This window comes from Schistocerca nitens, chromosome 4 (genome assembly GCF_023898315.1).
Source record: "Schistocerca nitens isolate TAMUIC-IGC-003100 chromosome 4, iqSchNite1.1, whole genome shotgun sequence".
NCBI lineage: Eukaryota > Metazoa > Arthropoda > Insecta > Orthoptera > Acrididae > Schistocerca > Schistocerca nitens.
In genome coordinates this window covers 79,903,109-79,930,240 of record NC_064617.1, presented here as the reverse complement: position 1 = coordinate 79,930,240, position 27,132 = coordinate 79,903,109, and the positions used below count along the sequence as shown (strand labels likewise).

The following is a 27,132-nucleotide window of genomic DNA, read 5'->3' as shown; positions in this document are numbered from 1 at the left end:
ATTTTGTACTTGGTGAACGGAATGCGCAGGAACTGTTTAAAGCGAATCCAATGAATAAAAAATGCGTTCTTCTGCTAAAATTGGAAACTCGCTTTCAAAAACCGAATTTCATTCGGATTTTACGTGCAAAAAACATGTTCAAATATTGTAATTAATGGTCGTTTTGTTTTTTGTGAAAGCTTTATCCATTTGCTACGATACAAACAACATGGTTCGAAAGACAATTAAGAAGAACCATATACCAGACAAGTTATCGCTTGAGCTAATAATATCTTCAATGAGTACCAATCTATGGCACTCTGACTTCAAAACTGTGGTAGAACCAAAGCTCATAACCAGAATGAAAAAGGATCTTATCGTAGAACAAAAAAAGATGGATATGTCCCGAGTAGAGTTAGTGTTGTAAAAGAAGTGGACTAGCTTTTCGACTTAACTGGAAGATTCAAAGTCATTTAAATCAAAACATCTTGACACGTTCATTCTTTTTTACGAGTTAACCCCACGTCCCCAGCACAGCACAGTGAGTTCTTTTGGCTTCAAGGTATTGGCACACCTGCGTCTTGCAATTTATGGGCTAAGGTCTCTGATCCTGAGCCCAAAATCTAGGCAATAGTAAACAATATGTAAAGTCATGTGTATAAAGAGCACACATGTTGCAGCTAAAGAAAGTTTTTCTGAGGGGATAAAATTTCTAAGGGTCTATTTGTCCCTGGAGGGACGCTATATCAGTTTTTTGATTTGGGAAGAGGGGCGAGGCGATCTTTTTCACTGAGGGGACCACTTTTCCCCCAAACTCACCCCCTGTTACAAGTATGTTGAGAGGTGTAAGAACAATTAGTCACAAATTTATGTGCTTCCAAAGAGTTGGATGCATGTGCTACAGGAAGTATCCGAAAGTTGGGGTCCATTTGCAATAGAACGTACCTCACAGTGGGGTTTTTTGATTCCTTAACTTTAATGACACATTGTGTCATATTGCATGACATGACAAATGTCATGTTGGATGGCGTAATGGCATGTGTCATGTTATACGACATTACATCATGTATCATGTTACTTAACTTGACACGATGCATTACATGTATATGGGTACTAATACTTACTAGCAAAAAACCACAAATATGTCAAGATTATTTGATTCAAATGTCTTTGAAGCTGCCAGATAAATTGAAAAGCTAGTTGTTTTACTCTTATCGGACTCACCAAAAGCAGTATTTAATATTTCCAAAACTTAACTGCACTCTACCTCAGTTCGTATAGAGAAGCCGGCCGGAGTGGCCGAGCGGTTCTAGGCGCTACAGTCTGGAACCGCGCGACCGCTACGGTCGCAGGTTCGAATCCTGTCGCGGGTATGGATGTGTGTGATGTCCTTAGGTTAGTTAGATTTAAGTAGTTCTAAGTTCTAGGGGACTGATGACCACTGCAGTTAAGTCCCATAGTGCTCAGAGCCATTTGAACCATTTCGTATAGAGAAATTTTATTAGACATCCTCTGACTCATATTTATACAAAATATATAACCAGAGATACCACTATAACATGCAACCTTTCTGGTAGCTGATGAAAGACTAATTCATTGCAGTGTGGAAGTGCTGTAACAAATACGTCTGAAATGGCCGCATGCTGAATCGCTGTTTCGGGTGGTGGGTCCTCGGTTCCTTTTTGAGATAAGAACAAGGAGTAAAGTTTTTCGTTTAGCTCGGATTAGTGGCCGTTTCCATTTGTATAGCCATTCAAACATCTGTCTTGTTGTAGCTATGTTACAGTATATTAAAGGCAGTTTGAACGACGAATTGGAACTGACACCCAGGCAAATTGTGCAAATCGATTAATTCCTCTTGCAAAAGATTTTAATTTGACGGAAACTAATGCTCCGCTGATGACGGCATTTGAATATGCACCGTTCGCATTTTACGTGCAAAAACAAGCAAAAAATGAGGTTTTTGAAGCACGCCGCTTCAATACTTTAATTTGTACAAATCGGTTCAGACTTTGCACGAATGTATAAAGTCAAAAAGAATTTTTTTTAATCCAATAATCTTTATCCGTTGTCGAGATACGATGATTTAAAGTCGAGCTAAACATAGACTGTAAATTTTGTACTTGGTGAACGGAATGCGCAGGAACTGTTTAAAGCAAATCCAATGAATAAAAAATGCGTTCTTCTGCTAAAATTGGAAACTCGCTTTCAAAAACCTAATTTCATTCGGATTTTACGTGCAAAAAACATGTTCAAATATTGTAATTAATGGTCGTTTTGTTTTTTGTGAAAGCTTTATCCATTTGCTACGATACAAACAACATGGTTCGAAAGACAATTAAGAAGAACCATATACCAGACAAGTTATCGCTTGAGCTAATAATATCTTCAATGAGTACCAAGCTATGGCACTCTGACTTCAAAACTGTGGTAGAACCAAAGCTCATAACCAGAATGAAAAAGGATCTTATCGTAGAACAAAAAAAGATGGATATGTCCCGAGTAGAGTTAGTGTTGTAAAAGAAGTGGACTAGCTTTTCGACTTAACTGGAAGATTCAAAGTCATTTAAATCAAAACATCTTGACACGTTCATTCTTTTTTACGAGTTAACCCCACGTCCCCAGCACAGCACAGTGAGTTCTTTTGGCTTCAAGGTGTTGGCACACCTGCGTCTTGCAATTTATGGGCTAAGGTCTCTGATCCTGAGCCCAAAATCTAGGCAATAGTAAACAATATGTAAAGTCATGTGTATAAAGAGCACACATGTTGCAGCTAAAGAAAGTTTTTCTGAGGGGATAAAATTTCTAAGGGTCTATTTGTCCCTGGAGGGACGCTATATCAGTTTTTTGATTTGGGAAGAGGGGCGAGGCGATCTTTTTCACTGAGGGGACCACTTTTCCCCCAAACTCACCCCCTGTTACAAGTATGTTGAGAGGTGTAAGAACAATTAGTCACAAATTTATGTGCTTCCAAAGAGTTGGATGCATGTGCTACAGGAAGTATCCGAAAGTTGGGGTCCATTTGCAATAGAACGTACCTCACAGTGGGGTTTTTTGATTCCTTAACTTTAATGACACATTGTGTCATATTGCATGACATGACAAATGTCATGTTGGATGGCGTAATGGCATGTGTCATGTTATACGACATTACATCATGTATCATGTTACTTAACTTGACACGATGCATTACATGTATATGGGTACTAATACTTACTAGCAAAAAACCACAAATATGTCAAGATTATTTGATTCAAATGTCTTTGAAGCTGCCAGATAAATTGAAAAGCTAGTTCCCTTCTTTTATATCCCTAAATTTGTCCAGGACTTCTTCGCCTTTATGTTACGATAGGAGAATTTTTCATTGTGTTAGTAATAAATAGCTAACACTGTATAGCCACAGCACTTTACGACATGTTTACCAACTCAAAAATTGCGCATAACAAACCCTGCATTACGTACTTTTAGAACACACATAGTAATAGCCTACACATCATGAAATCCTCAAAATAGTATCTGCAGGAATCAGACGCAAATATACATTCATTTATTTTCTTTGGTTACATCCTGTGCATACAATGAACTCAGTCAACTGTCTGTCCTAGACTGATGATTGACTGATTGGTATTTTTTTCATCCGTAGAACAATAAAAATCATATGGCTGTTATCAGTTGTTGGTATAATGTTTCCTGTGAAATAAGCGTACATAAATTCTTACAATTTTTGCTGTTTGAACGCCTTTGATAAATCAATTAAAATTCTAGTCACATGGTCACCTTTGCCCTGTGCCTCAAGTCTGACTTTTGTGATCTGTGCAATAGCAGATTCTGTACTTCGAAGTCAAAGCATTATGAAGGCTGTCTGCCTCGAGATTAAATGTTGCCTCTTGGCGTTGCAGATACGTGACATGTTAAATAAAGTTCGTAAATGTAGTGGAGGCAAGTGGGAATCATTCTAGCAGTGATACCGTACGGGTCGCAAATGAGGAAATCCGCTGATGAAAGCGACTTGAACAAAGGGCAGATTGTTATAATCCAGTGCCTAGTAAAGAGTATCTCAGAAACGGCGAAGCTGCCAACTGTTCATTTGGTACTGTAGGGAGTACCTATGGAGGATGGTGAAACAAGTAGGTGACAAGATGCTGTATGTCCACACCCCATTATGGAACATAAAGATTGGAGGTTTGCATGTTCTGTAAAGCTGGATAGGTGGCTATTGTGGCAGATCCAATGACGGAGTAATGCTGGTGCAGGCACAAACGTTTCGAAGAACACTGTTTAATGCACATTGTTGAGCATAGGATTCCGCAGCAAATGACCCCTTTGTGTTTCCATGTGTTAACCCATGCCATTTTCGCTTACGATTGCAGTGGGCACATGATAATCGAGATAGGTGTTGGATCATTAAAAACGAATTGCCCAGTTAGAGGAATAACATTTCTTGTTACATCAGGTTGAAGGTCATGTCTGTGGACACCACCATCCAAGTGAACAATGTCTCGAAACAACAGTGCGCCAATGATGTAGGTAGAAATATGCTATTGGGGACATTCACCTGAAATTTTGCGGGACTAGTGGTAGTAGTGCAAGGACTACAATAGCTGTGGAGTATGAGAACATTACTGCAGACCACCAGCATCCCTTTATGCATAATGTTTACCCCAACAGCAATGGCATCCTTCATCAGGATAACTGTCGGCATCACAAGTTTAGAATCATACTTCAGATGTCTTGGCCTCCAAATTCGCCTGATCTGGAACACTATTGGGAACCAGCCCATAATTTATGGAAAGTAAACAACGTGTACATAGACATCTGGTACTACATACCTCCGGAATATACCAAGGACTTATAGAATACATGCCATGCATAATAATTCATGTATTGCATTCCTAAGACATAATCCTTGTTGTATTGCATTCCAAATGCAGAGTAACATTCTATTAATAAGGTGGTCATAATGTTTTGGCTCCTCAGGTTATTTGTCATCAATTTATTGAAACGCCTACCCAACCATTATATCCTTATTACCTACTGGTTGGCAATCAGTTTTGGCAATACTTCTTGCTGTATATTTGTTTCTACTTCCTCTCCAACTTTTTTCCCCCAGCTGTACAGAAGTAGTGAGTGGTGAGTAATTCCCCACTCATGATTTCACAGTTAGTTTTAGTTGCATTCTTTTGATAGTCAGTGTTCTATGATTGTTCTTTTAAACTGGATTGTAAAGATGTGACACAATACTAACAATAACAAAGGAATACCTTGAAATTTACTCACATACTAATCCAAAATAAAAATGAGTAGGAAGAAGATAAAAAAAATGTTTAGTACAAGCCCAGGTTGGACACAGATGGCAAAGAAAATCGCTTCCAGTTTTTTAAAAGGAATAATCATCCTGGCATTCCCTTGAAGTGATTAAGGAAAACCTAAATCGAGGTTATCAGAGCGGAATTTGAGCCTCGAACCTCACGAATGCCCGAATGCTAGACCCTTGTCACTGTGCCACCTCACACAGAAAAATAAAAGTGGTGACAATAAAAAAGATATGATTGTGAAAAAAGTAATACAAAATCAACCAGTGTCATTAATGAAAAAGCATATTCTGACATTCAAGAACATATGAGAATATAGGAGGAAGAGGAAGCCTCACAAACCACAGAAATATCCAGTATGTTCATGCTCTTTATCAAGTTTATGTACATAGAACATTTTAGTAGGACTTGGTCAAGTGTATCTGAGTGTCCACAGTAACACCAAAGACAGATCTTTCAATTCTGAATATTTATAATGGACAACAACACTCCCTGTCATATGCATTTAACAAAATTGTTTGTGAAAGAAATGTTATTTGATTCCTTGGTATCTAGAAAAATTATGCATTTACTTTCTCACAAAGGAGAAATATTACCTGTTTAGTCCCTTTAATCTACAAACCAAACCAAGTATTATCTGCCTTACCTGATGTCTATGATATATTCAGAGAGAGAAAATACCCATTACCTAATTTCTTTTAAATGTTTGTTTTAAATGTATGGATTACATTTCTGCAATTATTATGATGCTGCTCTTTTCCTCACTCATGATACAAGTCTAAAAAATTCATACAAAACTGACAATCCAACAGTCCATGTTGTACACAAAAGATATAAGCAGAATATAACTCACTAACTTATCTGCAACATAAAGTGCATTTTTTCCTCCTACTCACCATTTAAGAAAGCACAATGGTTATAACATGGGGCACATATTCAAGATCTACATCTACATACATACTCCGCAATCCACCATACGGCGTGTGGCAGAGGGTACCTCGTACCACAACTAGCATCTTCTCTCCCTGTTCCACTCCTAAACAGAACGAGGGAAAAATGACTGCCTATATGCCTCTGTACAAGCCCTAATCTCTCTTATCTTATCTTTGTGGTCTTCCCGCGAAATGTAAGTTGGCGGCAGTAATATTGTACTGAAGTCAGCCTCAAATGCTGGTTCTCTAAATTTCCTCAGTAGCGATTCACGAAAAGAACTCCTCTTTTCCTCTAGAGACTCCCACCCGAGTTCCTGAAGCATTTCCGTAACACTCATGTGTGGGGCAATCCAGATGATACTCCCACCTCCGATGAACACTCACCATCAAGGACAACATACTGGGTTCCATTACTTAAGAAGTCTTCGAGCCACTCACATCCTTGGGAACCAATCCCATATGCTCATACCTTATTTAGGAGTCTGCAGTGGGGCACCGAGTCAAACGCTTTCCGGAAGTCTAGGAACATGGCATCCGTCTGATACCCTTCATCCACGGTTCGCAAGATATCATGTGAAAAAAGGGCGAGTTGCATTTTGCAGGAGTGTTGCTTTCTAAAGCCGTGCTGACGCCTGGACAGCAACTTCTCTGTCTCAAGGAAATTAATTATATTCGAACTGAGAATATGTTCGAGAATCCTGCAACAAACCAATGTTAAGGATATTGGTCTGTAATTTTGAGGATCCATCCCTCTACCCTTCTTATATACTGGCGTCACCTGCGCTTTTTTCCAGTCGCTCGGGACTTTACGTTGGGCAAGAGATTCGCGATAAATGCAAGCTAAGTAAGGAGCCAATGTAGTAGAGTACTCTCTGTAAAACCGAATTGGAATCCCATCAGGACCTGGCGATTTATTTATTTTCAACCCATTCAGCTGCTTCACAACCACAGGGATGTCTATCACTATGTTCTCCATACGGGAATCTATACGAGATCCAAACTGCGGTTTGTTTGTACGATCCTGTGAAAGATTTCTCAAATGCTAAATTTAAAATTTCAGCTTTCGTTTTGCTGTCTTCCATCGCCAGGCAAGACAGATCAGTGAGTGACTGGATGGAAACCTTCAACCCGCTTACCGATTTTACGTAAGACCAGAATTTCCTTGAGTTTTCAGCAAGATCTTTTGCCAAGATATGACGGTGGTAGTGGTTGAATGCTTCACGCATCGCTCTTTTTACAGCAGCATGAATCTCTACTAACTTTTGCCTGTCCTCATTCTCCTGATCTTTCTTGTACCGCGAGTGCAACTGCCTTTGCTTCCTGAGCATTCTCCAAATTGCGCTGTTAAACCACGGTGGGTCTTTTCCATCTGTAACCCACTTTTTTGGCACATACTTATCCAATGCATGATTTACAATGTGTTTAAAATTTGCCCATAATTCTTCCACGTCCATCGTACCGGAAGTAAATGAAGTTGATTCATTTACTAAGTGGGATGCTAACAACTGCTTATCTGCTCTTTCTAGTAAGAATACTCTCCTAGCCTTCTTGACTCTCCTAGCCTTCTTGACTCTCCTAGCCTTCTTGGAACTTTTGTAACCATAGTCGTAATGACAACATCATGATCACTAATCCCTGTCTCAACACTGACACCGTCAATGAGGTCTGGTCTGTTTGTGGCTACCAGATCTAAAATATTTTCATTACGTGTTGGCTGTCGATTTAGATGCTCAAGACAGTTTTCGGATGACGTGTTCAAAAGTAATTCGCACGACAGCTTGTCTGTACCACCTGTAATGAATCCATAGACATCCTAGTCTATACTAGGTAGGTTGAAGTCGCCTCCGACTAATATAGCATGATCCAGGTACTTCTGCGATACAGAATGTAGACTCCCTCTGAATGATTCTAGAACTGTCACAATGGAACCTGGTGGCCGGTAATAACACCCCACAATTAACTTTATTTCCTCTAGCCCTGTTAAACGTGTCCAGATAACTTCACAATCACACTCTACTTCGACCTCAGTAGACACAATATTTTTGTCAACTGCAATGAAGACACCACCGCCTACAGTGTCTAATCTGTCTTTCCGATACACGTTCCAACCCTCACTAAATATTTCAGAACTTCATACCTCAGGGTTCAGCCAGGTCTCAGCCCCGAGAATAATTTGCGCGTTACACGCTTCCTGGAGGGCAGTAAATTCAGGAACTTTATTCCGAACACTCTGAAAATTTACTGCTAATATCTTGATAGCTGATGTGTCTTTACACTGAGTGCATCCTGATTTCCCTGCCTGCACGTCGACTGGTGAGTGTTCATCAGGACCCCTCGCACTACTGCCTAGCCTAAAACACCCCCATGTGCACGCCACAAGTATTCTGCTACCTGAGTAGCCGCTTCCTTTGTGTAGTGCACCCCTGACCTATCTAGGGGCGTCCTACAATTCCACACCCAATAGTGCAAGTCTAGAAATCTGCAGCCAAGGCTGTCACAGAGTCAACGAAGCCTCTGGTTGAGACCCTCCACTCAGCTCCAAACCAAAGGACCCCGATCCACTTTGGGAACGATGTTGCAAATAGAGAGCTCTGCTTACACCCCGCGTGCGAGGCCAGCGGTCTTCACCAAATCTGCCAGCCGCCTGTACGAACTGAGGATCACCTCAGAATCCAAGCGACAGGCATCATTGGTGCCGACGTGAGCAAGATAACCAGGTTTTAAATTCCCATCCAGTTATCCTGATACAGGTGTTCCATAGTTTTTCTAAAGTGCTTCAGGAAATTGCTGGAATGGTACTTTTCATACAACCACAGCTGACTTTCAGCTTCAAGTTTGTACAAGTGAAATAGTGAATCACATAATTTCTGGATTCCACATTCAAACTGTTGTGAATGATCATGGAACAATTGTAACAGCAATGACTACCAAAGTACGAAAGCATCCAAAACAAGTTGTAATGTTTAATATGTTAACTAAAATAGATAAAGACCGAATAGTGTCATATCTCAAGGAAAAGCAGTTGTCCAGGCACTCATGGATGTCACAGAAACAGGGATAGATTATATCAAAATAAATGCACTGTCAACCGGAAGCAGAGACTGAGGTGCTGACAGTCATGCACCTCAAGACTACATTGGATGCAGTAGGGGCACCATGTCATCTTTCCAATTTGTTGTTTCCTGTACAGCAACACAATGGGAAGTATCATGTATAGAAGCTTTGAGAAAAATGAATGTTGCTGGATTGCATTCATCATCATCATATGGGCTAGCACCTAGCGTGATGGTATGGGATACCACTGACTACTTATCACCCCAAAGCTGGTAATTTGGATAGCTGCCCTTATACCCTTAAATTCTTCATGTATTGAGGCTGGTCACTGTATCCTATCTTCCAAGTCTCCATGATATTATCTTTCAACAAGATAATGCAAGACTACACTTTGCCCATTCCGTCCTGCCCTACCTTTATACAGAGGATATTTCACCATTAGCCTGGCCAGCACATACTCCAGGTCTCCTGTGCACTAAAAACATCTGGTCATGGGTTACCAAGAGACTGGCATGCCAGGACTTCACCAGCCACTATAACTGATGACCTCTGTGTAGAGCTGCAGCAGCAATGAATGACCTACTCGTGTATGTCACCTAAGCTCAGTTCAATTCTGTGCATAACTAGCTTAGAGCCATTATTTCTGCCAGAGATGGGAGTTCAATGTAATAAATTTCACACCCTGTACACCTCCAGGTCAACTACAAACAAATTTAATGATGTATTCTTCTTACTGCACTGTATACATACAATAAGTAACATTTTGTTTATTGTCTATACTACCTGAAACTGCAGTTGTATTGACCAGCAATTTATGTCTGTGATTTTCCAGATAGTATCTGATATAAAAAAAAAATGTCTGCAGATGTTAGTAATACAACAGGCTGAACAAAATAATGGAAGGGCTACAGTCAAAAGTAAATTAGCATTCTTTGATCCTCAAAAAAACAGATTCTGATTAATTAACACTCAAGGCCAAAAAGTCAAACAGAACAATTTCTTAGCACTCAAAAATGAGAACGAGATTGTAGATCAGACACAGAAAGAAGAAACTGAATGTGTAGCAAAAATGAAATTTCTAGATGTGACTGTTGATTATTGACTGAAATAGGATTGGCATGTTTTGACAATAGCAAAAGTATTTTTTTTTTTTGGCTTGTTATGCTCTAGGAGTCTAATGTAATACTAACAGTGTCTGCCTCTAAACCAAACACCCTATTTCTCACACACTGATTTGTTCCAAAGATATGGCATTTGCATTTGGAGAAAAAAGTCCTTACAATCTTTTCACCAATCTCAAGTAAGTGAAACAATAAGAATCATAACAAGAAGAAAAAGAAACATGGTACTAATCTCTTCAGAATACCTGGTATCCTTGCAGTCCTTTTGCACTTATTTCCTTCAAAGCAGGGCCCCGGTGCAAGGCACATGTGAAAAATGTGGCCGCACGGGGTGGCAACCCCAACCCCCAACCCTCCCTTTTCTTTTTTTTTTTAAGAACAAACTCAACATTCATGCCCAAGAGGGGATTCGAAACCAAACCTCAGAGGGAGGCGCTTTGGGAACTGTGGCAGGGCATCTTGATTATCTGCTGACCACCCCTGTTGAAGAAGGGGAGGGAGGAGGACTAAATTCTTCCTTGTCACTGTGGCAGCACCATCGTGTTTATGCCGGAGGAACAGAGACAGGGAAGCAGTCTGGCATACACACCAGAATTCTTATGAGTAGAGCGCTGCCAGCCTGTTATGTGCCATGCGTTTACATACAACTAATTTTGCCGAAGATGAAATCTAATTTGGAAATTCGAATGCAATGTTCAATACTGCAGTTACATGTTAAGCCTGAAGCAATTTTGCTAAGCCCTTCAATGGCAGTTTCCGAGTGTTTTATTCTTTCTGCATTATGGAAAAAAAATGGTTGAACATTATTGTAGTCAAACAGGTCCAACACCTATAATGGCTAGAAGTATTCCAAATGGATAAATACACTACGAGTAATTACAAGGGATAAAGATATTGCTAATAAGCCTGGTCTAAGTTGGGTTTTGATGTATTTTTGAACATTTTTGCTATCCGTTTCTGAGTGATAGTCAGACGTTTTGGTCTTTGAGCCATGAAACACCTGTCTCCGCCTGCATGAACAACAATTAAACTCTGACCGGCACTTTTGTTTGACAATACTACTCACACACAATCACTTTGCCAACATTTATTTACTGTATAATGCATGTGAATCCATGTTTCATCTTAGGAAACTACTGGTCGCTTTGATTCTGATGAAAACCTGAGAATGTATGATCTTTTAGCAACAATGCCCTCTCCTCCACACAAAATAAAATGTTCATTTTGACACCTTCTAAAACGAAAATCCATAGACAGAACATTGCTTCTAAGGGTTTCCTTGCTAGCTTTGAAGCTCATTTCTGTTTGACAAAAGTTGTGCAGTTTTCGCCAAGTTCGTATTTCTTTCTATTGTTCATAATGCCATAGAAATTGCTGCCTGATAATACATTCATCCATATCATCAGTCACATACTTATTGTGAGCTTCTTGCTTCTTCTTCTTGGGCGCTAGTTTAACCGTAGCCTTGCTGTACTTCGTCACGTGACCTAGTTCCTGGCACTGTCACATCACCACCTTTCCAGGCAATAGGTATTGTTGCGTTCTCTACAATAAAAACTGCAAAATTCATTTCAGTAGTTGGCCGAGGGAGTCAAGATTGGTCAGAAGCACTTTCATTGTGTTTCGTAAAAACAGAAGAATTGGTACATCCGAATTTCTTGCAACTTGGGATGTAATAGGTAAGTGCTTTCGATATAACATGCAATTAGTATTGGGCATGCATGTTACTCATAAGTTAGAATTTTTCTCCATCAAGATTGCAGAATAGGAAAATTTATTTTTCTTATGATCTGTTACTTCAAAAATTGGCAAGTCGGCAAATAAGCACGCGTCGTCCCAATAGCTAGAATGAAAATAAAGCGAAGAAAAGTGAAGTGATACGGCGATGACTAATTTGTGACCCCTCATTCCATAATTACACATGAAAGAAGTGACACATGGAAATTATGACTGATGTCGAGTGTCAGTTCTTTGAAATGAACAACCACAGTGCAGTGAGTTAACATATTTTGACTAGCATTAGTACCCGTCCATGCCTGGGTGTGTATTTATTGCATTATTATGTTACTCCATCTCATTATTAATCTCTCCATTGTCTTCCGTCCCACTCTTTGACCATTTCACCTGCATCTGTAGTGAAATTCGGCCTGAAAATCAATTTCACACAATTCGATTCTTATGGCTTCATCTCCTGAACAGTGTATCCTACAGTAATATAATTTTCCGTTTATATCAGGGGGGGGGGGGGGGGGCGGAAATTTGAAATTTAGCAGCTCTTACGGAGCAGCACTTGGGCTTGCGCCGGCCCTGATTCAAAGTATAACATACAGTATAATCATATGATTAGCTGTTCTGTTTACTACAAGGGTAGTCCAAAAAGTCCCAGTGTGGATAGAAAGAAACAACCTGCCTCAGTGAACCTTTTCTAATTTTCAATGTAGGCTCCCTTTACACCAATGCTCTTGGCCTGGTGATGTTCCAATGCTTTGATCACATCTAAAAAAAGTGTTAGATTCCTTTATGCCTGCAAAATACCCATAAACTTTGTCTTTAACTGAAGAACTGACAGTCAATCATCATCCACAGAGGAAAATTTTGAGATTCAGGAAGAAATGAAAGTATAATGGACCCAAATCAGGTGAATAAGAGGGGGATGTGGCAGCAATCCATATTTTAGTTCAAACAATGAAAAATCCAGGATGTAATATGACAATGTTATGAAAAGAATTGGTTGCTACTCATCAGATAGTGGAGATGTTGAGTCAAAGGTGGGCACAACAAAAAGATTTCTAGACCAGTAAGTGATCGGGGGAAAGTCCTTCTTCTGAATTACACATCACACACACACACACACACACACACACACACACACACACACACACACACACACACACACATTCATGCAAATGCAACTCACACAAACATGACTACTGTCTCTGGCTGCTGAGACTGGACTGCGAGCAGCAGCACATGATGGGAGAAGCAATTCGTGTGGTGGGGGTAAGGAGGAGGCTGGGTGGGGAGGTAGAGGGATAGCAAGTATTGCTTGTGGGTGCAGACAGGGACGAAGTGGGAAGAGGGTAGGGCAGCTAGTTGCAGTCGCGAGGTTAGGTAGAGTATTGGAGGAGGGGGGGGGGGGGGAGGGGGGGGAAAGAGAGGAGTAAATAGACTGTGAGTGGTGCGTTGGTGGAACAGAAGACTGTGCAATGCTGGAGTGGGAACACCGAAGGGGATAGGTGGGTGAAGGACAGTGGCTAATTGGCTAATGAAGGTTGAGGCCAGAAGGGTCACCTACTCATCCACAATTACTTCTCTTTTGAGGGCATCTCCTACAAACAAATCCACAGTATCACAATGACACACACATGACTCCACCCTATGCTGACTTGTTCATGGGCCATCTAGAGGAATGGTCTCTAACTACCCAGAATCCCAAACCCCTCACCTGTTTCAGGCTGTCTGCCTGCACGAATGGCCACCGAGAAACTGTGGTCAAGACACAGCTGGACCACCCAACTACTGGGCACACTCCCAGCACAGTGTTCTTCATTTTAGTGACTGTTTCACAATGTGAGCCTTCTGCATCCTTCCTACCAACATAAGATTTTCTGAACTGTGCAGGTAGGACCTCTCCCTGTGATGTACCTACCTCCCTGTAACCCTCCTGGCCGCAACCTTCGTTAGTCACTGTCCTTCACCCACTTATCCCCTTTGCTGTTCCCACTCCAGTAGTACACAGCCTTCTATTCCAGCAATGCACCCAAAGCCTTCTTACTTCTCTCCTTTTTCAACCCTCCCCCCCTCCCCACCCTCCACCTAACCTCCCGACTGCACTCAGCTGCATTAGCCTCTCCCCATCTCCTCATCCCTGCATGCACCCACATGCAGCACTTTATCAACCCACCCTTACCCTGCTATCCCTTCCCTCTTCACCCCAGCCTTCTCCTTATCCCCACCATCCAGACTGCTTCTCCCATCATGCACTGTTGCTCGCAGTCTGTGCTCGGCAGGCAGAGACAGTGGTCATGTGTGTGTGTGATATGCATTTGTGTGTATGTTGTCTAATTCAGAAGAAGGCCTTTCGACTGAAAGCTTACTTGTCTAGCAGTCTTTTTGTTGCACTTGTCTGCTACTCAGCATCTCCACTGTATGGTGAGTAGCAGTCTGTCCTTTTCATAATGTCTTAGTTCATGTATTTTTGTCATGAGAATAACATTTGTGTGTGGGTGTGCTTTGGCTTGATGAAACATGACTTTCTTTCTTACCAAACCTGGCTTTTTTTTACTGCAAAACATCTTGTTGGTTGCTTTGAAAATGGTTCAAACGGTTTTTGGACATTTCCATTCTGATGCATTTGTGATACTGTGTTAAGAATAGTGGCACCCATCTAGCAGATAATTTACTCATATACAATTCCACAGTTACAAAGCAATATGCCCATTCAGATGACATCTGTGTAGCTTCAGAAATTTCTTGTACTTTCATTCAGTGATCCTCCATGATCATTTTATGCACTTTTGCAATAATTTACTGGGCAGTAGCACATCATGGCCGAGAGCTATGCAGATCATCACCTAACCTGTCCCTGTCAAATTTAAACTAGGTCAAATTCAAACTAGTTTGTCCACTTGGCCACAATTTAATATAAAGGAGAAGAGCCCCCTGTGTTTTGAAAATTGACATGAATTTTCTTTGCTTTCAAACATTTCTTTAGAAAATATTGAATCACTGCTCGAATCTCAATTTTTTCCATCATCGCAAATCACTACATGGAAACAACAGAGAGATACCCACAGCATAGATCTTTACCCAGAGCACTGACACACCACATTTTTTCTCATATAAGGATGACCTATTATGTTGTGGGCACTTGTGCTGACATGTGGTTGTGATTCCATAAACTTTTCGAATTGCCCTCATATCATACGGTAATAACAAGGAAGGCACTCATATTCCAAAGGGGGGGGGGGGGGGGGGGGGGGAACTAAAATCTTGAAAAACCTTTCCTACTAAGCAATAAAATTTGTTAATAATCTTCAATGATAAATTAAAGGACTGAAATAACACATAACTTTCAGAAAAGCTTTTAAACAGTGTTTAATGGAAACTCGTTTTATTTGGATCAAGAGTAAGTCTGCATGATTGTGTGTAAGTAAATGGAGAAGAACTGCTGAAGAAATTGAAAGGTGATAAACCTTATGTGGATATCAGGCTTCTTTTATAAAATGTGCTTTGTTTGTATTGAAATCATTGGAGTTCATTTACTCATGTAACTGTGGAAATTTTTGTGTATGACTTCTGTATATGTGTTGATAAACAATCATGTGTGATCTTTTAAGCCAATAAATATTGTTTATAATTATCAGAAAAATATAAATATGCACAGACTTAAATTTATCTTTAATGTTATAATTTTGTGAACTGACAAAAACCATGCAAAGTAAACTGTTAATAGATGAATTCTAATAAGCCATTTCAGGTCTTGTATTTGGTCATTTTTGTTTCCTTCACTCCTAATTGAAATGACTGTTACCTTTAACATACCTCTTAAGTGAGGAAAGTGGGGCCAGTATTTCAACGTCCAGTGTCTCAATCTTATTCCGATCCAGGGTAAGAATTTCAAGAGATGTTGTGGTCCTTACAGCCTGTGGTATTTCTGTAAGTTCATTTGCCCACAAATCCAAGTTCTTCAGCCAAAGCAAGCCAGCAAAAAGGTTGTTTGGTAATGATTTTAAATTATTCCAACCCATTGAAATCCACTCTATATATGGGTTTCCAGAAAACAGATTCCCTGGCAGATGTGTGTTTACTCCATTTACCTGTATCAAATGTGAGCAGTTACAAAATTATAAATTAATGAATTGTGGCACATAGTATTTCCAAACACAATGCTACAATAAACAATTCATATTTTATTATCAGCATCTCCGCTATATCATGAGTAGCAACTTTCCTTTTCATAATATTGTTACATATTTTATTATATGCATGATATTTAACTTGATTTTAGAGAGGGGTATGGAGGGCAAAGGATGAGATGAAAGAAATCTTACCATGATTGCAGACTGCTGTGGGGAAATTAGGGGCACAAGCAACACACCTGTGCTTTCAGCTTTGTAGCAAACTGCTACAAAAGCTGAAATGACAACAAGGAGTTAACAAAGGTTTAAGTGTTTATTAACTGCAAAAGAAACTGAAACTGCCTTATATATTGGAATGTTAAGTAATTATACATACTGCTGCAAATTAAATATCACTGAAATGAAATAATAATAATAAACAATAGCTATTACACTGTTACTGAACACAGTGTTGTTTGATAGCTATGATTTGCTGTGGTCAGTGGTAGATATGATTTGCAGTGGCCAGGCATAAAATGACGCCAGCTGGAAGTACTTCAGATACAAAGATAAAGTGCAACATAGTTCGTATTTAAACTAAGAAAATAACAAAACTTCTTGCAAGATTAATATTGTGTACTGGACCAGAAAAGGTCCCAGGTTTGAGTCCCAGACTTGAACACAGTGCTTTAATCTGGCAGGAAGTTTCAAATCAGTGCAAGCTCCACTGCAAAGTGAAGATTCATTCTGCTAAGTAAATCATATTTTTTATAAAAAAATTATTCAGCATTCATTCCTCTGAATACTTATTTAATGGTTCACACCTTTCCAATATTAATTTAAAAGTTCTAAATGGCACCAAGTTATTTTCCTACAACCATTTAGTTGATTCATAAAGATGCAAAGCAGTTTTGGGAGTTCCCTCTTTCTTGGATTAATTTTTACTTTTACGTCATAGCAGTCATTGTAAAACCCTATTATGTAACTCTCTGATAAAAAAATATGTTAATTTATCAGATAAAAGACTATGATTACTAATTGTCTGGATGAAACTTCAACACTGAATGAACTTGTCTCTTTATATAGGGTGTAACTAAATTGCCTTTACAGATTTTTTGAGAACAGGTTCCTTATGTCAAAACAAGAAAAAGATGACTAGTATACATGTGCTCTAAAATGCATACGTTGAGAGCTATGAACACTTGTTCATCTTCAACAGTGTTCATCTTCAACATTTCTACCACAAGCTCCTTGCTTTCTATATTTTAGGAAGAGTTTGTAAGGACCAAAATAATCAGAAAATGTCCAGCAAACATGGGCTCCAAAATGCATATTTTACGAGCTATGGGCACTTGTTCAATAGAGGAGATGTGTTTCATACTAAATGAGATGAGCAAGTGTCCTTCACTCTTAAGGTATGCATTTCAGAGCCCACATTTTCTGGATATTTTTTTGCTTGTTTTGATGTTATGAACCTGTGATCAAAGTCTGTAAAGGGAATTTAGTTACACCCTGCATACATTTACATATATACTCTGCAAGCAACCTTATGATGTGTGGCAGAGGGTAATTCTGATTCCATTATCATTTCATACCTTCCTTGCACGATATATGAGAGAGAATTGTTGGAGCATGTGCTTTGATAAGTGCTGAAGTGATAAGGAATACCACTTAATCCATGATAAGAAGATTGCAGCACTGCACTGATACCAATGGTCATCACTTCAAAAACCTTCTGCAAATGGTTGATCATGCCACCTTTGTGACTTTCGTTGACCTTCAAAGACCTTACTGTTACACATCATTGAATTCATCTTGATAGCCGTTATCAGAAAATAAGTACCAAAATATAGAATCCCATTTAAAAAAACAAAGATGACCTTCATATCTCTGAAGCAACCCCACCTAGCAAAAAAAACCAACGTCATATTATGGCCCCTGTTGTCCCATGCAACATTTGTCCCAAAACTTTTCAGCTCCTATCATAATTTCAGCATTATTCTTGGTGGTAATAGTTAGTGACTCATCCTGTATACAGTAGAATCATCTGTGAATAGTCTCACAATACTGTAAGCAGTAACAGTCCTACAACACATCTTTAGTGTACTCCTGTACACATCTGTTAATTTTGCCCCATTAAGAACTTGTTGCATTCGATAAACAACATTTTTGAACAAAACTAACAAAATTACTACTGAAGTTTAAAATGAACAATATTGCAATATGTGGAGACAACAGTAAATAATCAAAATCCAAACAAACAATGGAAAATCCAGGATGCAATAATTACAATGTTGTGAAAAGGATAGATTGCTACTAACCATACAGCAGAGATGTTAAGTCACAGACAGGTATGGCAGAAAGGCTATTATACAAATAAGCTTTCAGCCAGAGGGCCTACTTCCAAACTAGACATCATACACACACACACAGTCACAAATGCAGCTCACACACATGACCAACATCTCTGCTATAAGGAGAGTAACAATCTATCCTTTTCATAATATTGCCGAAAACAAAACAATATTAAAAGAAGCATTATTACAGTGTAATATAAAAATAATAGTGAATGTACCCACAAGACTGACTGATAGAAGCCAGACATTCATTGATATTGTGATCACCATTATTGATAATAGTGACTGTGGTGTAAAAGTTCTGCAAACAATAATCTCCACTCATTATGGCTTTATGTGTTACATCTACAAAAATAGGAGCTCTATAACAAAAACGATGGTACAAAAGAGAGAAATCAGAGTTATAAAACAATAAAAAATGACAGTTTTAAAGTTACACTGAGGTAGGAAAAGTCATACTAAATCTGTTCGAGCACAAGGCACAACTGAGAAGTAAGATTCATTTCCTAACACACTAATGTGCCATTTTCAAGTTGCATTCCAAAAACAACCTCTCAGAAAAAGCAAGGTCACCATAGACAATGGATTACCGAAGAAATAATCAACGTCCAATATAAACCAAGGGAATTTTATCCTTTAGTCAGGCACTTTATCCAATGCCAAGATTTTTTGTTTGCAGATGGTAGACACAAACATGACAGCAAACAGCATCAACTACATTTTAAAAACGTTGGTTAATGATATATTCATGGATGCAAATAAATAGTTCCTAGCCAAATGTTGTCAGATATAGGTAATATAAAAATAAAAAAAGCTAACACACTTCATTTAGGCCCTTTCATTCCATAATGCATACATAATCATTTGTTGGGGATAGCTCATCAAACCAACCTAAAGTTTTCCAAGTCCAAAAGTGTGTAATATGATCATACAGTGTGAGCTTTAATGGATGCTACAGACATTGCCTAAAACTTTCATGCTAATTGGCCATGTTCACTGTATAAAAATGTTAGGAGAAAGTTTTGTACATCAACCATGGCCTATTAGCCTGGAAGTTTTAAGTGATGTATCTGAGTTATTGCTTGTGTGAAAACAGAAATTACCTGCAGAGGGAGTGCGCTCATGAGACTTTTAACTCTGTTCACAACTGTATGATGCAACTCTGGGAAGTCAGAGCCTAGGTTGTCACAGAATCCTTGAAGTCTCTGGTTGAAGCCTTCCACTTAACTCAGAATTGGAAGGCCATGATCAGTTCTGTGGACAATGCTGCGAATTGTGAGCTTTGTTGAAATTCCTTGGACATGACTGGTCTTCTCAATCTTGTCTGCCAGTTGCTGGAATGTTCTAAGTATGGCTTCAAAGCCCAGATCACAGCTTTGTTCATTCCATCTGCTATACTTATCAAATGGCTGGTGGTGCAGTCTCTTTAACATGTTGAATGAGGCCTTCAGAAACACACATTCAATGCACAGGGTGATCCTTTCTATCTGTTGCTAACATTTCTCTTAGGGGTCCCTGTTTTTTGTAAGTTCATACTTCTAATGATTAACAGAAAAAAAACCTACTGTGCTTGCTTTCCCTTGAAATGTGAATTTGTTTAGCATATAGATCAGTTTATTCAATATGAATAATGCTGTGGTGAGACTTAAGCTACATGAATTATATTGTTTGATTTTGGGTTTCATATGGCATGAAGTGCCACCTGGTAGATGAGGTTGCTTGTTCTCTAGTTTTGGTTCCTATGAAATACAGACAGCAAAAGACACAGTGAAATCTTATAGGATGAAGACCTTAGAAACGTGATTACAAGTTACATACTATAAGACTTGTACTGAAGCTACAGTTTCCACAGAAAGAAAATGCAGTTTATTTCTGCAAAAGAAACATTGAGTTTGATAGTTGTGGATAGGAAAAGGCACATCTTGTGAATTCTTTATCAATTATTTGAGACCAGTGATGTAAGATTGTAAACATTCTGGTCACTTTTGACATATTTTATCAAAATAGAAGAGGGGTCTCCTTGTCCACGGTGCACTACCTACAGATAAGTACAGATTTCATGGGAGAGGAACAACTCATTATACATACAGACAGAATGTGAAGTTGTTCTACTGTTGATCACCAAGTTAGGGAGAACATTTTCAACAGAGTGCAGAGGATGATTTTAAAGATATGTTTTTAAGTAAATATTTGTCCATCAAAATCTGTGTTCTAATTCATAATGGCATTTAATGGCCTTATATTAAGAGGACTTTAGCGAGAGTTGGGCCAGTAGTGCCTACAGCCCAATGGATATACATAAGGTTTTCTTAATTTGTTAAGACTGTGCTTTTGTTCCTTGTGGATGTAGAAATAGATGTATGTTGTGGTGTGCTACACAACCTATAGGCTAGCATTTCCCTGTACAAATATGCCTGCAGCAGCTGCACCCCTGACAAATCTGGCTGAAAAGTTGGTGGTTGAAAGTAGGCTGTTGTCAATCATGTAGACTACACTAAATTTACAGTTCAGCCACTTTACTTGCCCTGAGATGTTGAATGAACTATTGTTAACAACCAGATCGAGTCTCATCTAATTAAATTATGCACAGAAAAAATGGATACCCATATACTAAACTCAGCTGATGTTCTATAATGTGATTGTTTGAGTGCAGTAAACTAACATTTTTTACAAAAGTTCTAAAGTGGAAAACAGATAATTAACATAATTATAAATTAAAACTCTTAATTTACTGTCTTTCAGATCCATCCTTAAAATAGATACGAACAAAACGTGCACAGGATTATCATTTGGAAATAACGCAGTTCACAGTGTGATCCTACTGTCATAGTGAGCAATACTGAAGTTTGACATAGTCCATAATAATAATAATCATGCACTCTATGTTCCATTAAGCATTTAGAACAGTTACTGGATAATTGAATGAACTCCTGGACATGAAATCTAGAAAAATCACAGTACATTTTCTCACTTTTAATTTATACTGCATTGTCTGTGATACATTTTCCCATACTGGCTCCTTTCAAATTACCCAGTCTGGCCTTACACGGCTTACAACAAGCTTCCTTAATCAAAACTGAAATTAGCTATTGTTGTTTATTAGATTTTTGTAAATTACAATTAAAGATTTGCACTTCTGGGTAATAGAATATCAGAGTAAGATTCATTTTAAAAAGGATTTACTGGATAGTTTGTCTAAATATGGGATTCTATTTTCGTAACAATGTTTTGACTAAGGATCTTAATTACTCTGAAACTAAATGAATGCAAGAATACTAACATATTTTTGTCACAGATTGTATGAATGTTTTAGTTATTTGTGTAGCTTTTTCACCTATTTCATCAGGAAGTTAGTAATTGAGTATATGTTTACAAATGAACAATGAGAATGAAATCTGAAATTACTGGTATTTTGTAATTAACATGGTTTGTAGCCAAACTAATTACACTTGTGGATTCTAAATAACCAAAAGATGGAAGCAGGCAATAAAGTTAAGTTGAATAAGTCCTGAGTCAATATTTGAAATATATATAATATTTTGTAGTCAGTGCATGGGTGGGATATGAGCTCCCAATCCTGAAGGGGGACATTAGTAATTTTTAAAACTTTTCCATGATTTCTTATTGATCTGTTACTGTGTGGGACCAGTGATGAATGAGAATAAAATATAACAATGAACACAATCAACTTTTGACAATTAATGTAATGGGACAGATAAAAAATCTACTCACCAAGTGGTGCCAGTACATACACATAAAAGAAGGTTATAATTAGGCAAGTTTTCAATAGTCAGTGGCTCCTTCTTCAGGCAAAAGAGGTGAAAGGGAAGGAAGAGGGGTCAAGGAAAAGGACTGGAGAGGTCTAGCAAAAGAGGTAGATTTCAGAAAAATCATCCAGAACCCTGGACCAGAGGTAAGTCTCTGCTACCCTGTGGTTCTGGGTGACTTTTCCGAAATCTACCCCTTTTCCTAGACCTCTCCAGTCCTTTTTCTTCATCCCTCTTCCTTCCACTTCAACTCTTCTGCCTGAAGAAAGAGACACTGACTCTAAAAGCTTGCATAATTATGATCTTCTTCTATGTGTGTGTCCTGCCACCGCTTGGTGGGTAAACTTTTTATCTATCCAATTACCTTAACTGAGAATAAATTATGGCAGTTAAGAAATGGTTCGACAATCACACTAGGTCTCTCAGTGAACAATCTAGCATCTTTCCACTGGGGATGAAAGTATAAAGCTTGACTCCATTACATATGTTGACAAGGTTGATTATAAGGGGAATACCGAAATATCAATGTATGGTCTGATTCATAATTTGTATCTGAATGTAATATCAATAATAGCTATCATCAAAGATATTGTTTTACTGCATCCACATTTCAAAAGACTAAATTGACAACTTACACAGTTGCCAGGAATGCAGGTATTATAAAGAGTACTTTCAGTTTTTCAGTGACATTATTCAGTTGTTGTTTAAGTGCTACTGCAAACTTAGCATTTACAGGAGAGCTCTGATAATTTTCAGAGGATAACAGTTATAAGCATCCTATTATCTGAGTCCTACTTTTACAGTTTGGATTAATAACCTCTCTTACTCATCATATTTCTTGTGACCTAGGACTTTAAATAATTTCTCTCATTATTTACCTTTGTTGTCTTTGCCTCTTATTTGCAACTTTACCTATTCAATTCTTGTTTCTTGGACCTGAGACCCAGTACAATAATTACCATACTAATATTTACTAAATGTGAATATTACTTAGGCAGAAAAGGAACCAATTAGAATAACTGTAATATAAATAATATATCATTCTTTCTCATAATATTTTCAAGCACTACAGTTTTCAGAAAGGTCTCTCATTTTTGAAGACAATAAAACAAGCTGGCATATTTAATACATAATTTTGAAATATTGATAAGTTCCAACTTTCCTGAAAAATGTTGACAAATTTCTAAAAGATCTATTGTATCATTACAATGAATTTCATCAAGTTATAAGTTGATTCCACTATTTTGATAAAACGTATATTTTTCTTAATGGCAGGTGGAATTTTATTGTTTGTAACAAATGTACAATTTTTCAGTATAATTTTACAAACAATATTACTCTTTGTGCCAAAATGTACAACAAAAGTTTCTCTTTTTCAATGTTTTCCCTCACTTAATACTTTTTGGAGAAGTACAAGTTTTATATCCTTGGAATTGAATACGTAATTCTTATTTTTCCTCTATTTTCCACCTGTTCAGAATCATTTTCCCTTTAGAATGATCCAGAACATGTTAAACAAGAAATTGAGAATCTCTATAAAGTCAAACAATACTGAAAACTGCTCTTTATATGAATTATCTGGTTATCTAGATTCAGGAATTGAAGATTCTGTTACACGCATGTCAACTAACAGTGCTCATTGTAATTAGGCTTCTTTCCTTGCAGGATAGATAACTGTTGACATATGATAAATATCAGTGTTGATATGCTGATATTAAACTAGTGATAGGAAGTACAAACATGAAAGCAACTCCCTTCCCTCCCCCCCCCCCCCTTTAAAAAATAAAAAAAAGTGGCAAACAGTTTATAATAGTTCAGTTCTAGTTATTTATTAATGCAGTGTCTAACTGCTGCTTCATTGTTTCAGTGTGTAAGTTACTGATTCCACATTCCAATATGATGTATAATTTAACACTTTTTTAATTTTATGATCTATGTTATTATTATTTGCTATACAAAATATAATACAATTAGTACACATAGATGTGGTTGTACTCAATACTTACTTTCCGCATGATAAGTTTTGTCAGGTTTTCAAAACGATGGAAAGTCTCTTTATTTAAAAGCAGTGGATTTCCTGAGACAAGGAGCATTTGGACTTCACGGGGAACACAGTCAGGCACAGCTGTTAAATTACGGTACTCACAGTTTGCTATATGACCACTAGGACTCACATCACATATACAGCCACCATCATCAACAGTATTACTCCCAGCAGAGAGTACTGCCAAGAACAGTATTAACAGGTGCTTCCTATATTATAAAAAATATTAATGTTTACACTTTCTAAGCAACTTAAGTCTAAGTTTGTTAATGTGATGATAAAAAAATCCATTTGTCAATAATAATGGTGAAATCGTATTTCAATGAGTTCATATGTTTACCACATGCACCATACAGATGAATGGAGAATATAACGACAATGCCTTTAGTCTGAATTAAACATACACTCTTCACTTTTTTATTCATAATATTTTGTGCAAGGATTAACAGCAATGTAACAAATAATTGTGGATTTTATTACAGCTGTATCCTATTCAATTATTTCAAGTATCACATGCACATATGTAAGTCACTTTTATGACACTGAATTATAAGCTACTCTTAAATTCACAGCAAAATTGTGCAAAGAAAGTGAGAAAAACAAAGGGATGGGTGCAATAATCATCAGAATTTATTGAAAACTCTAATCTCTATAATGTACTTACATCTTAAGTGATGTTGCTAACTATCCAGATTCTATAATAACAATACTGTGTGAAGCGCAGGACTTTTATCTAGACAGGCGCCATGAGAGATAAGAAAGGTTATCCAAACAGTAGCTGGTTTTCCCCTCTTATAAAACAAAAATTAAAATGACCTAAAAACAAGGATGCTTCATTCCACGAAATACTCATGCATTGGAAATTCCTGATATTTCAAGTAGCCAACAAACAACATTTGCTGTTGGGATAAATTACTAGTACTTCTTCATTTTATTGTATGGATTATGATAAGCGGCCGAGAGAAACTCTGTCTTCTGAGAAATGATAATTTCATTTCTGCAAAGCTGAATAATTATTCTGTCAATTGTTGATTATAAGTAATCCATTTTATTTATTTATTAAATGAATAGTGGAGAAAGTTACTTCTTATTTACTAAGCAAAATGCTTACTGGGCAGTTTACTTAGTTACCACTTAAATGACATGAAAACTCATGTTTGGTTGTGTTTATTGGTCATAAGTTTAACCAAATGTTTTCCCCCTTGTATTTGCTACAGAGAGATATGAGACTACCTCAGACAATGAAATTTTCCAATAATGACTACCAACCAGCAGCTTCTTAGCTGAATTTAATTTGAAGTTTAAACTGTTTTTCTTCAGTAATAGGTACTGATTGCACACTTTAACTTGGCCCCTGTAAGAAGGAATTCTAGAACCAGAGGTTATCATCAGCTTATAGCACATTAGCTACTGAGAGAAGCCCCACCTCCTTCTTCAAGGTCAGCCTGTTTTCATCTTGTAAAAGGAATGAACATGTAACACTTTAATGTGTCACAGAAGTGACACAAAAGTTGATGACAAGTCACTAAAAAGGATCAGGTACAGGTAAAACCTCTTTACAGATTTCTGTAATTAATAGTGACATTCACTACACACAATGCCACGCACAAATAACACTATTCACGCAATGGCTACTTATTGCTATGGCACACAATACTGCCATGTATGTTGAATCAAGAATTTTTATTCGCCATTGATTATTTTGCGTGAAATAGGCTTTGCCATTGGAGTAAAGTACAGGACATAGTAACACATACTGGTACATAATAATAAAATTAACTAATGTCAATAAATTTCAGTAAATATATTAAGCACGGAAATAATAAAATACAATGCAGAAAAATTTCTAAGAGCTAGTGTCAGTAAGTTATACCATAACATAGTATGGTGTAAACACTGTGCATACCGAGCGAGGTGGCGCAGTGGTTAGACACTGGACTCGCATTCGGGAGGACGACGGTTCAATCCCGCGTCTGGCCATCCTGATTTAGGTTTTCCGTGATTTCCCTAAATCGCTCCAGGCCAATGCCGGGATGGTTCCTCTCAAAGGGCACGGCCGACTTCCTTCCCCATCCTTCCCTAATCCGATGAGACCGATGACCTCGCTGTCTGGTCTCCTTCCCCAAACCAACCAACCAACCACTGTGCATAATAATTGGACAGAGTATACAGGACATAATTATACAGCACATAACCACAGCACACAATAATACAATAAACTATAGGAGAAATTGTTGGATGCTAATAACCTTTTCAGGGAGCTCAAAGAATTCTTTAAAATGGTGAAATGGGTGATCTCATAGTCAGCTGTACTACCACTTAATTTTAAAAACTTTTAAATCCATAGACGAAACAAGGCACAAGTTCTTGCTATCTTGTGCCTTGGTTGAAATGTTCATTAATTCCTCCCCCTCCTCCACCCCCCACCCCACCCTCCACCCCCCAATCAGGAAAATCTTCCCCCCCCCCCCCCACACACAGAACACATATACACAGATGTATAAATTTATAATTGTGAGTATTCTGAGCTTCTGGAAAAAAGAGGATGACAGTGTTCCACATGACCTGTTTTACACATTATGGGTAATACTTTTCAGTATTTTTAACATACTCTTGCTGTGAGGGAAGTATCCTGACACAATCAGACCTTATGAAACATGTCACTTGAGTAGTCCAAACCATGTCACCCTAAGGTAATCCAAACTCACTACATTTCTAAGTTTCAA

General features: G+C 38.1%; 1 protein-coding gene across 1 annotated transcript in view; it reads right to left on the bottom strand.

Moving 5' to 3' along the window:
• Positions 1-25,224, bottom strand: part of LOC126251451 (leucine-rich repeat-containing protein 38-like) — a 29,792-nt gene extending 4,568 nt beyond the window's left edge. The window contains exons 1-3 of the mRNA XM_049951879.1: positions 25,071-25,224; positions 24,369-24,615; positions 15,943-16,217 (exon numbers count right to left, since the gene is read on the bottom strand). Of these exons, the coding sequence (XP_049807836.1) occupies positions 15,943-16,217; positions 24,369-24,615; positions 25,071-25,072 (524 nt within the window). The 5' untranslated portion in view covers positions 25,073-25,224. The remainder of the gene's footprint in view (positions 1-15,942; positions 16,218-24,368; positions 24,616-25,070) is intronic.
• Between the last annotated feature and the right edge of the window lie 1,908 nt (positions 25,225-27,132).